The sequence below is a fragment of the Triticum dicoccoides genome, chromosome 2A, assembly GCF_002162155.2.
Source record: "Triticum dicoccoides isolate Atlit2015 ecotype Zavitan chromosome 2A, WEW_v2.0, whole genome shotgun sequence".
Classification (NCBI taxonomy): Eukaryota; Viridiplantae; Streptophyta; class Magnoliopsida; order Poales; family Poaceae; genus Triticum; species Triticum dicoccoides.
Genome location: NC_041382.1, coordinates 697283142 through 697296726, shown reverse-complemented (window position 1 = coordinate 697296726; position 13585 = coordinate 697283142). Strand labels below are relative to the sequence as shown.

The 13585-nt window shown below is 45.0% G+C and overlaps 1 protein-coding gene across 1 annotated transcript; it reads left to right on the top strand.

The window, feature by feature from the left end:
- The first annotated feature begins 2181 nt into the window (after window positions 1-2181).
- LOC119356356 lies at window positions 2182-7010 on the top strand. Its single transcript, XM_037623305.1, has 3 exons — window positions 2182-3255; window positions 4234-4374; window positions 5915-7010. The coding sequence occupies exons 1-3, from the start codon at window positions 2600-2602 to the stop codon at window positions 6645-6647; spliced, it is 1530 nt and encodes a 509-aa protein (XP_037479202.1). The 5' UTR covers window positions 2182-2599; the 3' UTR covers window positions 6648-7010.
- Window positions 7011-13585: the final 6575 nt, after the last annotated feature.

The following is a 13585-nucleotide window of genomic DNA, read 5'->3' as shown; positions in this document are numbered from 1 at the left end:
GGGAGGAGGGGTAGAATTGAAGGAAGAAGAAAGAAAGCAAGTGGAGGAGGAAGGAGAAGGAAGGAGAAGGAAGGGGGAAAAGAAAGAGAGAGAGGGGGGGGGGAGGTGGTAGTTATTTTAGGCTACAACATCTTACCAGTAGCGAGGGCCTGCGTACCTGCGCAAGTACTATCCTGGTAGTAGTAGTGCTGGTTTACAACTGGCGTTGTTGCTAAGTGGGGCCCAGGAACTAACACCATGTGGGCATAGTGGCAGCGTGGTGTCCGTGACCCGTGCAACATCTATCTTCTTAGTAGTAGCGCGAGTTTTGCTGCCAGCGCTGCTACAACAGCTCCACCCAAGGGGCACCTTGGGCCCACTTGGCAGCAGTGCTTGTGGAGCAGACCAGCGCTACTGCTATTATGTGCCAGTAGCGCGGGGCGGCGACCATCGCTAATGCTAGTTAACAGTAGTGTGGGGTACTTAACCAACACTACTGCTAACCGTCTACCTATATTCTTTTCCCTAGTAGTGTCAGGTATGCATGTCATACAAGTTATAAGGTGTAGAGAAAGTCGGTCAAGTAAAGTGTGATTCTTAAGAAATGTGATTAAATTGTTAAACACTAAATTCTTCAGGAATTATAGTTAAAAATTGATCACAAGGATACCGACTTGATTGCATGTTGTTGCGAATCGATGCAAGAATTACTACGGCCTAATGACCAACAAATTAATGAGGTTAAAATATGTGTTGAAAATTTTATAGGTATGTTTTTTTTTCATTAACATATTACCTCTGAATTTATTGTCATAATTCATTTTAGAGTTTGTACACTCTAACCCATTGCATGGAAGTTGTAAGGAGGTTGTTCATAAGAGAACAATAGTTGTTCGATATTATGAACAAAAGGGTCATACTCCTAATATGAATAGGATGTAAGTTATGAATAGTGATGACAGTTAAACACCCATAACTTTGACGCTAAATGTCGTAAGACTAAAAGAATACCACACATGTGTGGCACTGCATTTAGTCATATTGGAGAAATCCACATGGAGAAATTACATAGTGATGGATTTTGGAGTCATATGATTATGAATCATCTGACACTTGCAATTTTTGTCCAAATAGTGAAGTAAACTAAAATACCGTTCATAGGCCATAAAGAACGAGCAACAAGATAATTGAAAATATGCATATTGATTTATGTAGTCCAATAAGTGTTGTTGCAAGCAGTGGATTTATCTATCTTCAACTGGGCAAGGATGTAGGTGGTGCAGGAAGCAAGGATGGCGGAGGAGCAGGCGGCATGGATGGCGCAAGGCCATTGATCCGGGCAGCCAGTGAGTGATCTGTCACGCTCGAACATTGATTTCATTTTGGCATATCCAGATTATTAAACTATGATTTGTTTTGATTTGTCATATTTGTTTCAAACTGTTGAGTTGAGATGATTCGTATCGTATCACCAACGTGCATGAATTGAATGGATTTGATGATTTTCGTATTTGAGGTGTAAGGGTGTGCGGCAGCCCAAATGAGGGGCCGTCCGGCGCTTTCCGCGGATGGGTGTGTAGGGGCCGGATTTGCCAATCCAGTTGTACATGTTCTAAGAAATGAAAAAAAAAGTGCGAAGGGGCATACAAGTACTTTAGAAATAGGGTCATTTTGGCGAATAAATACTGTAGATGCTATGAGGATCGGTCAGGACTCAGGAGTCGGGCCTCGGTCAGCCAAGACGAGAAAGGTACAAGGACCGCAGCGCTGGGCATCCGGCGCCCCCAGTCTGAGTTTTCACCATGCATGCATGCATGCAAAAGCAAAAGCCACGTTATTTACCGCGCGACAAGCACCCGCCGCGGCCATGCCGCCTTGCGTACGGGGCTCGCACACCTCGCTCCCCCGCCCCGGAGAAAGTCAGCGTCCGTCCATCCACCCGTCCATCGGCTTCCCGTTCCCGTGTGCACGCACATCACCCCTCCTTCCGCCCGTCCACAGAAAAATAATCCGGACATCGCTCTCGCCCTCCTGTGCCCCCTGATCTCGTCTGCCCTCACATACTTCTTTATTGTCCTTTTTGGAAGCCAACTCAAGTTACCCATCCATCCATCTCCATTTCGATCTGCTGCTAGCCTCGCTTGCTTGGTGTAAAGAAAAGATAGTTCCCTTTTTCCTTGGCCGCTACTAGCTGCCTAGCTAGCTAGGAGGAGTAGCCGGTTAGCCCATCATCCCTCTCACATCACATCCTGCTTCCCCTCCACCCTACCTCCTTTTTCTGCAGCCCCCGCCCGCAAATAACACCAAATAAACTTGCTAGCTTGCTGCTTGCTGCTCGCTTGAATGATTGCTACCTTCATTCTCCAAGCAGATCGGGCCAGCCCGCGTCTCCAGCGACACCTATATCATAGTATATAGCTAGCTCAATCGGCTTGCCACGATTCGGTCGATCCTTGGTGTGGAAGAGCATGCTAGGAAATTATTGAGCGGTTGGCGGTGAAGCTCTTGAAGCTCTTGCTCTTGCTTGCTTGCTTGCGGCGAGCATCCACTATAGAGGAAGAGAGATCGGCGGGCCGCGCAAGGAGTAGAGAACCCTAGCTAGCTTGCGCGCTCGCCAGCCATGTGCGACTACTTCCTCCAGAGGATGGAGGGCGACCAGGCCGGCGGCGGGGACCTCACAGACATCGTGCGGGCCGGCGGCGCCATGCCGGGCAATAACGACGGCGACGGCACCAGCCTCCCGTCCACGGCCGCCGAGTGGCAGCTGCAGCCCGCGGACCAGCCGATGCTGTTCCCGCCTGCGCCGCCGTCGGCGTCACCGGGGACCGGCGGCGACGTCTTCGGCGACCCTTTCGCGGGGCTCGGGGACCCGTTCAGCAGCGACTATTCGTCGGGCGGCCCCGAATTCCTGGAAGGCATGCCGGATGCCATGGCCAAAATCGGCTTCGAAGCGGGCCCCGGCGGCGGCGTCAACGGTTGCGTAGGAGGCGGAGGCGGAGGCGGAGGCGGTGGCCAGATGTTCGACATGAGCAGGAAGCCGCTCTTGCCGAGGGGGATGCAGATGATGCCGGCGGGAATCGGTGGTGGGATGGGGCCGAGGCTGATGCAGTCGTCGCTGTCGCCCATACCGATACGCCCGTACCCGGCCATGACCGCGGGCGACATGGTGAAGCTCGGCATCACGCCCGGGCAGGCGGCCGGGTGCGCCATCGACGCCGCTATCGGCGGCATGCAGATGTCGTCGCCGCGCAACAACAACAGCGGGATCAAGCGCAGGTTGGAACCCGGCAATACATATCGCCACCGGATAGAGCTAGATCTGAACCGATCCAAGCTAGAAATCATCGTCGCGTTGCATGCATACCTGCATACAGTAGTAGTAGATTTCGAAGGGAAATTTCTTCGCGCGCTCGCCCTTTTTTTCTTCTGCTCTTTAATTCGCCCTTCTTCTTTCCGTGTTCTTCACTTCACCATGAAGAGATCATTAGAGCGAGGTGAGGAAGTTCCGAGGATTTCTCGGGATGTGACCAGAATTAATCGGCAAGATTGTGAGTAGTGCCTGGAGCTCGAAGTTTTAGGCACAAGAGTCTCCGTAGCCACATGGTGATGGTGATGGTGATCGGCGCGAATATTTCTGAATTGCCAAGCAATGCCTCTGTGCGATCGAGGTCATGTCATGTGCATCTAGACCTAGCCACTTTTCTGTACCTCACGGCCGAGAAGCTCGGCTTTTGAAACCCTAAGCAATCGCGCTAGTGTGCTTTTTAGTTGGCTGCAAAGTTTTCATTAGATTTACTAGTATTTACTTACTTTGAAATGTCTTCTAATTTTTGTTTGTTTTGAAATGTCTGTATTTACTTGTAGTGATGCAACATCGCGTGTTCTTATTAACTTTTGATATCTATTTATGATGGCTTTGGGTTTTTTTTTCCTCGCCTATACGCATAGCTTTGGTCTTATATGACTTTGCTATTTGTCGGTGTTTGTGTGTGTGTGTGTTGGTGTTGGCTGTGCGCATCCTAACTTTATGCAGAGGCCGGGTGTGTGCTCATCCTGTTTGCATCTCTTGATGCTTCATTTTGAGTCAATAAAATTCATCCTTTATCGAAAAAACTTGTAGTGATGCAACATCGCGTGTTCTTATTAACTTTTGATATCTATTTTGTGGTGTTTGTTGTGATATTTATCCCGTTTGTTGTGATATTTCTATCTATGTAATCAGTGATAACTTGCCCCATTGGTCTATGTGCACAGAAAGAACCAGGCAAGGAAGGTGGTGTGCATTCCGGCACCGACAACGGCGGGTTCAAGACCAACCGGGGAGGTGGTTCCTTCTGATCTCTGGGCATGGAGGAAGTACGGCCAGAAGCCTATTAAGGGCTCTCCTCACCCAAGGTATGTACATATACTACATGAATTACTAATTAATTAACAAAATAATTTGATTATATTGGATCGATGCATAAGCATGGTGCTTCTAGGCATTACAAGTCGTTGACATATTTTCATCTAATTAAAAAAACATTTCTAGCATTGCATCGAAGTTCGGGTGCTTAATTGAGGATGAAGCTTCTGATGTGATAAGAGTAAATAATCTTGGTTACACGCATGGTCCAACATTATATAATTCCTCAGCTCCATATTGTGTCTGCATGATCGATGCATGAACTCGCGCGCTGAAATTAATTGGAAGATAAACAAATGGGTACCTATCTAGCTAGAAAATCAACCCTCGGTCATGCATATATAGTTCCCCCTTCTTTAGAAATGTCATTTTGGGGGTGCACACATCACAGATAACAGAGAAATAATTTGTGCCATTGTGTCTACCAAGATAGATGTAGTTGAATATGAGTGATATTCACTTATTCTTGTTTGGCACATATAATTTAAGCATGCCATGCCACTTTGAATAGAAATGAAAATTCTTTCTACTTCGATTTTCAATAACAAGTGGCCCACCACTGGCTAGATTGAGTTTAAGGCCTCCTTGCAAATTCTCATACATGTGATATACTCATCTTTCGTAAATAATTAATACCAATTTTAAGGAGCTGTCATAAATCTACAAACAGTTTAGGTCTCAATCGACTGAGGTTTTCTTATATTAAGTATCAGCCAATTCAAAAGCCGGAAAGGTGTGGTGCCTAAAACTATTGAAAACAGCATCCAAAATTTCTGAACTTTTTTGACATCAAACATGATCAAATTTATGAGGTGCTTGCAAAATTTCATCAACAAATAATATTCGAGGAGCTCTCGACAAAAAGGCAAAATCACTGCTCAAATAGTGCACAAAACATTGGACTGTGATTTTTTTTTCCTGTCGAGAGTTCCTCGAATGTTTTTTGTTGACGAAATTTTGCAAGCCCTCATACATTTGATGATGTTTGATGTCGCAAAATTTTGGAATTTTGGATTTTGTTTCATAGTGTTTTTCCAATGTGCCGTGCACCTGGGAGTAGAAAAACCACTCTAAAAGAAAGTGCATTTTTCCCTGAACAAGTTGCACTTTTCCTAATCGATTAAAACAAAAGAAAATTAAGATTAGACAGACCCATTCACAAAGGCATCAAATTTTAGTTTACATTTCATTCGTATTTTTACATAAGCACATATCAATAAAGAATCTGGCCTTTTTTAGCCCAAATTTTTGTAATGCCCAGGAGATTTTGGTAGCTAGCAGACAGCACGCAGCATTGTTACTACATTTGCTTATGAAAAACCAGACACTAGTACTACACGGAGTGGACTTACTACGTACATTCTGGCTTAGCAAAATAAAGTTGGCGCAGGCGCACAGCACTAGTTAAGGAGGCCTAGTGTTAGTACATGCAGTACTGCTATACAATATCTAAAGTTCTGAAGCAAATGATGAAGGTACATGATGAGACGATCGAGTCTAACCAAAGTTCTTGTTGATTTCAATGAATAGAGGGTACTACAGATGCAGCAGCTCGAAAGGGTGTTCAGCACGAAAGCAGGTGGAGCGCAGCAGGACTGACCCCAACATGCTTGTCATCACCTACACCTCCGAGCACAACCACCCATGGCCGACCCAGCGCAACGCGCTCGCCGGCTCCACCCGTTCTCACCACGGCAAGAACGGCGGTGGTGGCGGCAGCGGCTCAGGTTCCAAGAGCTCGCACAACGAAAAGCAGCCTCAGAATCAAAACGTCAAGGAGGAGAGAAAGGATCACCGGGCCGCAGAGACAACGACGGCGACGACGACCACCAGCACAGTCACTACCACGACCAGCACTTCTCCCGTGGTCGTGAAGGAGGAGACGTTGGCTGGATCATCGTCGGAAGCGCAGGCGAGAGACCAGAGAGCCATGGACACTGTGGCAGGAGTACTGCATCAGGTCGACCACCGTGAGCTCATGGACCACGTGTTCAGCGAGAGCTACAGGCCTATGATACCGGGGTCCGGCCAGCACCACGAGGACTTCTTTGCTGACTTCGCCGACCTCGCCGAGCTGGAGTCAGACCCCATGAGTCTCATCTTCTCCAAGGAGTACATGGAAGCCAGGCCAAGCGGTGGTGCCGGCGATCATGGTGGCCAGGAGAAGGCGGTGGCCAAGGAGCTGGATCCGTTCGACATGCTAGATTGGTCCACTACTTCTAGCACCGCAGGGAGCACGTTTGAGCAAGGGAAGAGAGGCTAAATTACTTGAGGCAGGGTTTACGCATACGGTTACACACACATGAGATCTCCAGCTAAATAACCTTGAAGATTAACTACCACAAGGTCAGCAAGGAAGAAAGATGAGACTTGTTTTTCTTCTACTTTGTTACTTTTCTTATGTTTGTTCTCTGCTTCTTCTTATTATTGCTTGTGAGAGAGATTGATTTTTTGTTCAAAGTCTAGGATATGAACGGCCTTAGGTTTGTGCCAACTTGTACTTATGCATGCGATGAGGATCATCTATCTCTCGATACTGTCCTCTTCATCTGCGCTTGTGTGTGTTTCTAGCTAAGAGTGTCGTTTATTATGGTTATATATCTAACAGAATAAGTAGTATGTACTATTTAACGATGTTGAAAGTGTTTGGACAAGAGGAGAGATCAATGTGGGCCGTGATGAGTGTGATAGATGGATGAGTAGGAGACCCACGCCCTCGGAGGGGATGTGAGCGTGACAGAAAGAAATCTGGGGCATGCGCTAGCGTTGCAACGGAAGCGCTATGCGGCTATGCCATCCAGCTCAGATGGCAGAACAGTACATGTCTCGCGCGCCGATGAGAATCTGAATCAAAATAGGGGAGGGAACACTAGCTGGCCTCTTGCTTGCAAGATGAGGGCATATGTTGGATTCGCTAGCTCGACTGGAACGGTAGTACATATTTTTGTCTCTGCGCTGCGCCAAAGAAAAAGTACTGCATTTACTTCCTCTGTTCTCCTGAATTGTACATATGTATATAGTACTCTCGACTCATCACGGGCGCGCGCGTACCGGCAGTGCGTATGCATACGTCGTACATGCATAATATATCAGTACATGTGATATGATACTTAAAACTACTGGTGCAGGAGTATACTACGTACATAAACTAGCACCTGCATATGCCCTAGCTTGCTGGCTGCATTCTCGCATCAACATACGTGTACTGTGCGCATATGCATGGGCATGCAGGGAGTATGTGTGCACTTTGGTACAGAGTGCGTATGTAGCACATACTATATCTAACCGGCTTTCATTTGCCCCACAGGATTAATACCTTTCCGCATCCATCTATAGTGCTGCACAAGTTTGTAGGGGCACTGGTTTTGAATACGTGCCCTGCTCATCGGCTCATCCTTGTGTTCACAGTTGATATCTGAATGCTTTGCGTGTAGAAAGCGAGAAAGATACCAGTGCATGACTGTCTGTTGTGGACTGGTGACCATGTGCCATGCCTCTCGAAGTACAAGTTCATCGCCCAACTTTTTTCATGTTTTAGATTTTGGATAAAGTAGGCCGTGCAAGCAACTTGATAAGGTACTCCCTCCATTCGGATGAAATAAGGCGTATTTCGTTTTGTTAAGACAAGAATTTGACCAATAATTACTTTTTAATATTTGATTTATGTGATACAAAATCACTACATGAGAAAGTGCTTTTAAATACGAATCTAGTGATTCATGCCATATATCTTTGTATTTATGGCGTAATTGGTCAAATGCATGTCTTAACGAAACAAATATGCCTTACTTTTAGGAATGGGGCTAGTATTACAAGTTTACAACCAAGAGATCTCGAGTTGGAGATAAATAAATGCACCTTGTATCAAATCCATGTCTTCACAAGATTATTTTTTTATTGAAAAGGAGGTTAAACCTTTGCATCTGCATTATTGTGATCCACACAACCATTTTTGTTAGAGCATCTCCAGTCGTTCGGCCCCCCAGGGCGCCGAAAAAGAGCCGCCTGGGGGCGAGCCAGCGCTAGATTGGCGCATGGGGGTGACTTTGTTCCCAATCGTCGGCTCATAGGTCGCTCCGGGTTCAGCGATGTTCCGTACAAATATATGAAAACTCGGCGATTTTGGCACAAACTCGGCGAAACTTCATTGAAATTTGTACAAAAAACATGAAAACGTGTGAACTACGCATAAACTACGCCAAACTACGTCTAGCCGCCACCGCCGCCGCCACCGTCGTCGTCTACATGCTGAAAAGCCTGTGGAAGCAGGTGTAGTCGCCGCCGTCGCCATCATTGTCGTCGTTGTCGTTGTCGCGTGCCTCGCCTGTGCCGCCGCCGTCCCTGCTCTTAATTACTGAGAGAAGTACAGAACAAAGGTAACCACGTTGATGCCTTCTCACCCACCCAGGTTTAAGACATGGTATTTGTAATTTGGGTTTGTTGCACCAATTATACTATGGTGGGAAGGGGTTGATGCCTAGCCACCCACCCAGATTCAAGGCATGGTACTTGCAATTTGGGTTTGTTGCACCAATTATACTGTAGGGGATTGATGTCTTTCCACCCACCCAGGTTCAAGGCATGGTACTTGCAATTTGGGTTTGTTGCACCAATTATACTGTAGAGGTTTCCTTACAATCTTTCTATCAAAAAAGAAAGGTAACCACGACTGAACCATTGCAAGACATGAAATAAAGACCTACAACTAAGATATATGTATATGTATAAATTACATTCTAGAACCATCGAATAAATCAAGAATTATGCATGCACCTTTCAAAGTCGCAAAAAAATGCACATTAATTCATCTGCTTCCAACCGTCCTGATAGGATTTCCTTTCATCCTACTTAGGCCAACTCTAGCCGATCTCGTATAAAATAGAGGAGGATCTGGCCGAGTAAAGTTTACTGGAGTATATTTACTTCACTAACGTTTGGCCGGACCTAGCCGATCCATTAAATATAATAGAGTATAATTTTGTTTTTTTAACTTATGCAATTCTAGTTTACATTGTAGCCACATATTAGCACACATATAGAAACTAAGCATAAATATGAAGGTTCAAGAAATCACGAATATAGCTTACAAACCGGATTTAGAATTTATTAACTGAATTATTCAAATTTAAACACACCGAATGGTTCAAATGTAGCAAATAACATGTACAACCACAACTAGTAAGTGCTATGAAGTTGCCAGTGATGCTCAATAGATCTTCTTGGAGTTGGATATGAACTTGTTAGTTTTTGATCATGCGATGCCCTTCAAGGAATGCCTAGATCTTATTTGGATCGTACTCTGGCTCAACAGGAGTCCTGTTGGTGATGCATCAAAAGTTCTCGGGCATATCTCTCTCTCATTTTCAATGATCATGTTATGCAATATGATGATACAAGTCATGCTTTGCCATAGAACCTTGGAGCTCTAGTACTCGGCAGGGCCATGAACAATTGCAAAGCACTTTTGAAGCACACCGAAGGCTCTCTCCACATCTTTCCCAGCCGCTTCTTGACATTGGGAAAAGTGAAATATTTTTGTTACCTTTTGGAGCAGAATTGTTTAACTATGTGGCCCATGGGGGATAGATGTCATCCGCAAGGTAGTGACCCATTGAGTAGTTGTGCTCATTGACTGAATAGTTGCAAGGAGGATCATCTCCTATAAGAAGCCTAGCAAACAGTGGTGATCTCGACGGCACATTCAAGTCATTGTGAGAGCTAGGCAAACTAAATAATGAATGCCATATCCAAAGATCCTTCATTGCAACTGCCTCAAGAATGATCGTTGGATTGCTGCAATGGCCTTTGTACTGACCTTTCCACCCTGCAGGACAGTTCTTCCAGGTCCAGTGCATATAATCAAGTGACCCAAGCATCCCTGGCTATCCTCTTAAATCACCCTCTGCCATTGGACTCTAGGTGTCTTCCGCGTTGGGAGCCCTCAAATACTCTGGTCCAAAAACATTCATAACCGCTTTAGTGAACCTTCGAACGGCCTCCAAGATTGTGTCTTCACCAATGCGAACATAGTCATCTAATGCATTGGCCAAACACTCATATGCCAAAACTCACCTAGGAAAATCGTCGAATACTTGCCAGGTGGTGGTGGTGGACCAACCGGCGATGTTTAGGCCAAACCAGCAGGTGGTGACGGGTGGGAATGACCTGCAATGGTGCATAACCACGGTCAGATGCGGCAGCCGCCAATGAGGAAAAAGATTCGAGAGCAATCCAACGAACCAGTTAAGGCGACGACGGTGATTCACCCTGATTCCGGCGACAGCGATGGCCGGAGAAGAACGGCGAGGGCCAAAGGAGGCTACGAGGTAGCGGCAGGGGCGGCGGACCGTCGTCGGGAGGTGCGCTGGCGAAGAGGCAGTGGGTGTGCGAAGGCGCGTGAGAGGTAAGAAAATTTACTCCAGCGGCCGCAGCCGAACATATTTAGGCGCCAGATAGGAGCTGGAGTATTTTTTACTCCGTTATCCGATTTAGGGGATCAGCTACGTGCCGACCTTTTAGGGGTCGGCTAGAGTTGGCCTTAGCGTCTTTGATTCATAGGAATAGTGGAGGAAAATGTAGGAACACAAAAGTATCCTATAGTAACACTATTAATCCATTTGATTCAAATGAGTGGGTTGTAGGAAAAATGGAGGAACTTTCCTTTGATTTGGGTTTCATGGAAAAAACAAAGGAATTTGACAATCCACTCAAGCCTCTTTTTTAGTTTCCTGTGTACAAAGAACAAGGCAATGACCATAAGAAATGCAATACCAACAAATCTTACTTTTGCATGTGTTATAGTCTTACCAACATGTGGTTAGATGGTTTGGAGCACAAAGGTATCTCCAGTCCACGAGAGTTCATGATTGTGTTCGCATTTTCCTGGATTTATTTCAGGTCTTCCGACGATGTGCGTCCAGTGGGAGGAGATGTTCCTGTCGAATATGAATGCGTTTGTGGCAACTTTGTTAATCTCAAGATGATGTGCCGATTCAGTCTGTCAGAGGTGCTCATAGGAGTAGGATATGTGTGTGTGTGTTTGTTCGTAGGGATGAATGTATGTGTATATGTATGAGCGCCTGCGTCTATATTGTGTTAAAGAAAGTCTTAATTTGACTATGTATTTTTGCATTCTTGTGTCTTTTATACATGCGACTCAAACACACAATTCTGTTAATTCGTGTTATTTTACAATCCTTTGGTTTTGCACATGCAGTTCTATCTTATTCATGTGTTTTCACTATTCCTGTATATTTGAAATCATGTGAATCAAAGAGGTCTTAGAGATCACCAATAAGTGCATATAAATATATATTATCCTTCCTAGTTATATCTTGATTTTAATTTCCAATGAAAATTCATTACACCCTTCTCAAATTAAGGCCATTTTGGCGGACATGACATAGGTGCCTATTTCATTTTATTTTTACAAATTTTCACACAATTTATAATAGTCTTATGGGCACGTCCATATTTCTTGAGAAAACTTAAAAAGAAAAATTAAATTAGGAGCAGTATAAAAAAATAAAAATAAAAACTTGGAGAACATATGAGTTGTTAAGAAAGGTATAAAAATAATAATATAATTCATAAATAAATAGTATAAAAAATCATAAAAGTAAGAACAACAAAGAACTGAACACATAGAGAAATAAAAAAACAATCTTAGAAAACAAATGAGTCTAGATATGTCCTTGTATACATTTTTTATTTTCCACATTATATTTCCTACTTTTTACCCTTTTACCGATGTTTGAACGATATTAACAAGTTAAGATCTCCCCTACATGTAAAGATCATCACAATTTCTAGAATAATGTCACATTTCATCATTTATTTTGTTAATTTCTTGTTCTAAAGTATTATTTATATATTTACCCAAAACGGAATGTTGATGACACAACTATTTTGTGCATGGAACATTATATCATGAAAAAAAATGATTGGAACCTATAGGAAATTCGCCCAGGGTTTCGTAGATGGGCTAAAGTAAGTTGTTTTTGGATATGGAGCTTCTGACTAGTATTGAAGTTTGATGTTAAGTAGTGAACTCACGGGATAATTGAGGGGGTAACGTTGCCTTGTATATGTTTCACCGATCTCTCACAACCCTAACACCCATTCTACCAAAAATGTGTCTTCGCATACTCCAATACCAATCTTATCATCCTCATCATCATGAATTACCATTGCCCACCACCACAACCAAACTTCTCACCCTGGCCTGATGCTGGTCCGACCCTCCTCTTACATCACGACGATGGTGCCTCCGCCTCCTCTATCACACCATGGTAAACCCTCCTTATCGCCACCTTGATCTACTGATTCTTTGTTGACTTGCTAACCGTTGCCCACTAGCCCGGCTTCCTCGCCACCTCGCAACACTAGTTGGCAACCGGGTTAGGTTTCAATATTGTCCACCTATCTTCATTGGTTCAGACATTTAAATGGGCTGACTGGAGCGTGAATTTGATATTGTTTCAAAGATATAAGAGGTCTCATGTTTCAAACCTGACCAACGCATTAGTTAATTAAAATAGTTGCAGCCTACATAGTTTCACGGCTAAAGCAAATGAACAGGAGATATCTGCGAATGCATGAGAAAAAAAAGGTTATATTCTGGATAATAACAAGATAATGCGCTACTAATGGACAGAGCATCGCATTAATCATTTGAAAGAATCTCACTCGATCTGGACATCTGGCGCATTGCATCAAGTCAAGTCATATGGGATGTTAGGTGACATGCTACTACCGTACTGTCGATCATAATCCTGCTGCTTGTTGGATTAATGCCCTGCGCCCCGCGTGCAACAGCACTACAGCAGTACAGCGCGCAGCATCTGCATCTGAGGATCCGTCATCCGGTGTCAACATCTCGCCCGCTTCATCAAGATCGGACGGCGCCAGCCAGCCGATCAAATACAGTGATCGCCCCCGGCCGTCCCGGGGCGGCCTACCCACACCGGTGTCCGTGCCGCCATTGCCGTGGGTGGAGCTTCTGTAGCAGCACGCGATTCGAGTAACAACAGCCGCAATGGTGTACGTGGGAGTGTGATTGAGCTCTGATGGATCCAATAATTTGGCATTTACGCGCGCTGGGGCATACCCTGTCCGCGTCCGATAACCACCGCTACGCACACTCACTAGTGACCCGGTACGCTCGTCATCCTCATGGATCTCGCCCCAGTGACCCAGTCA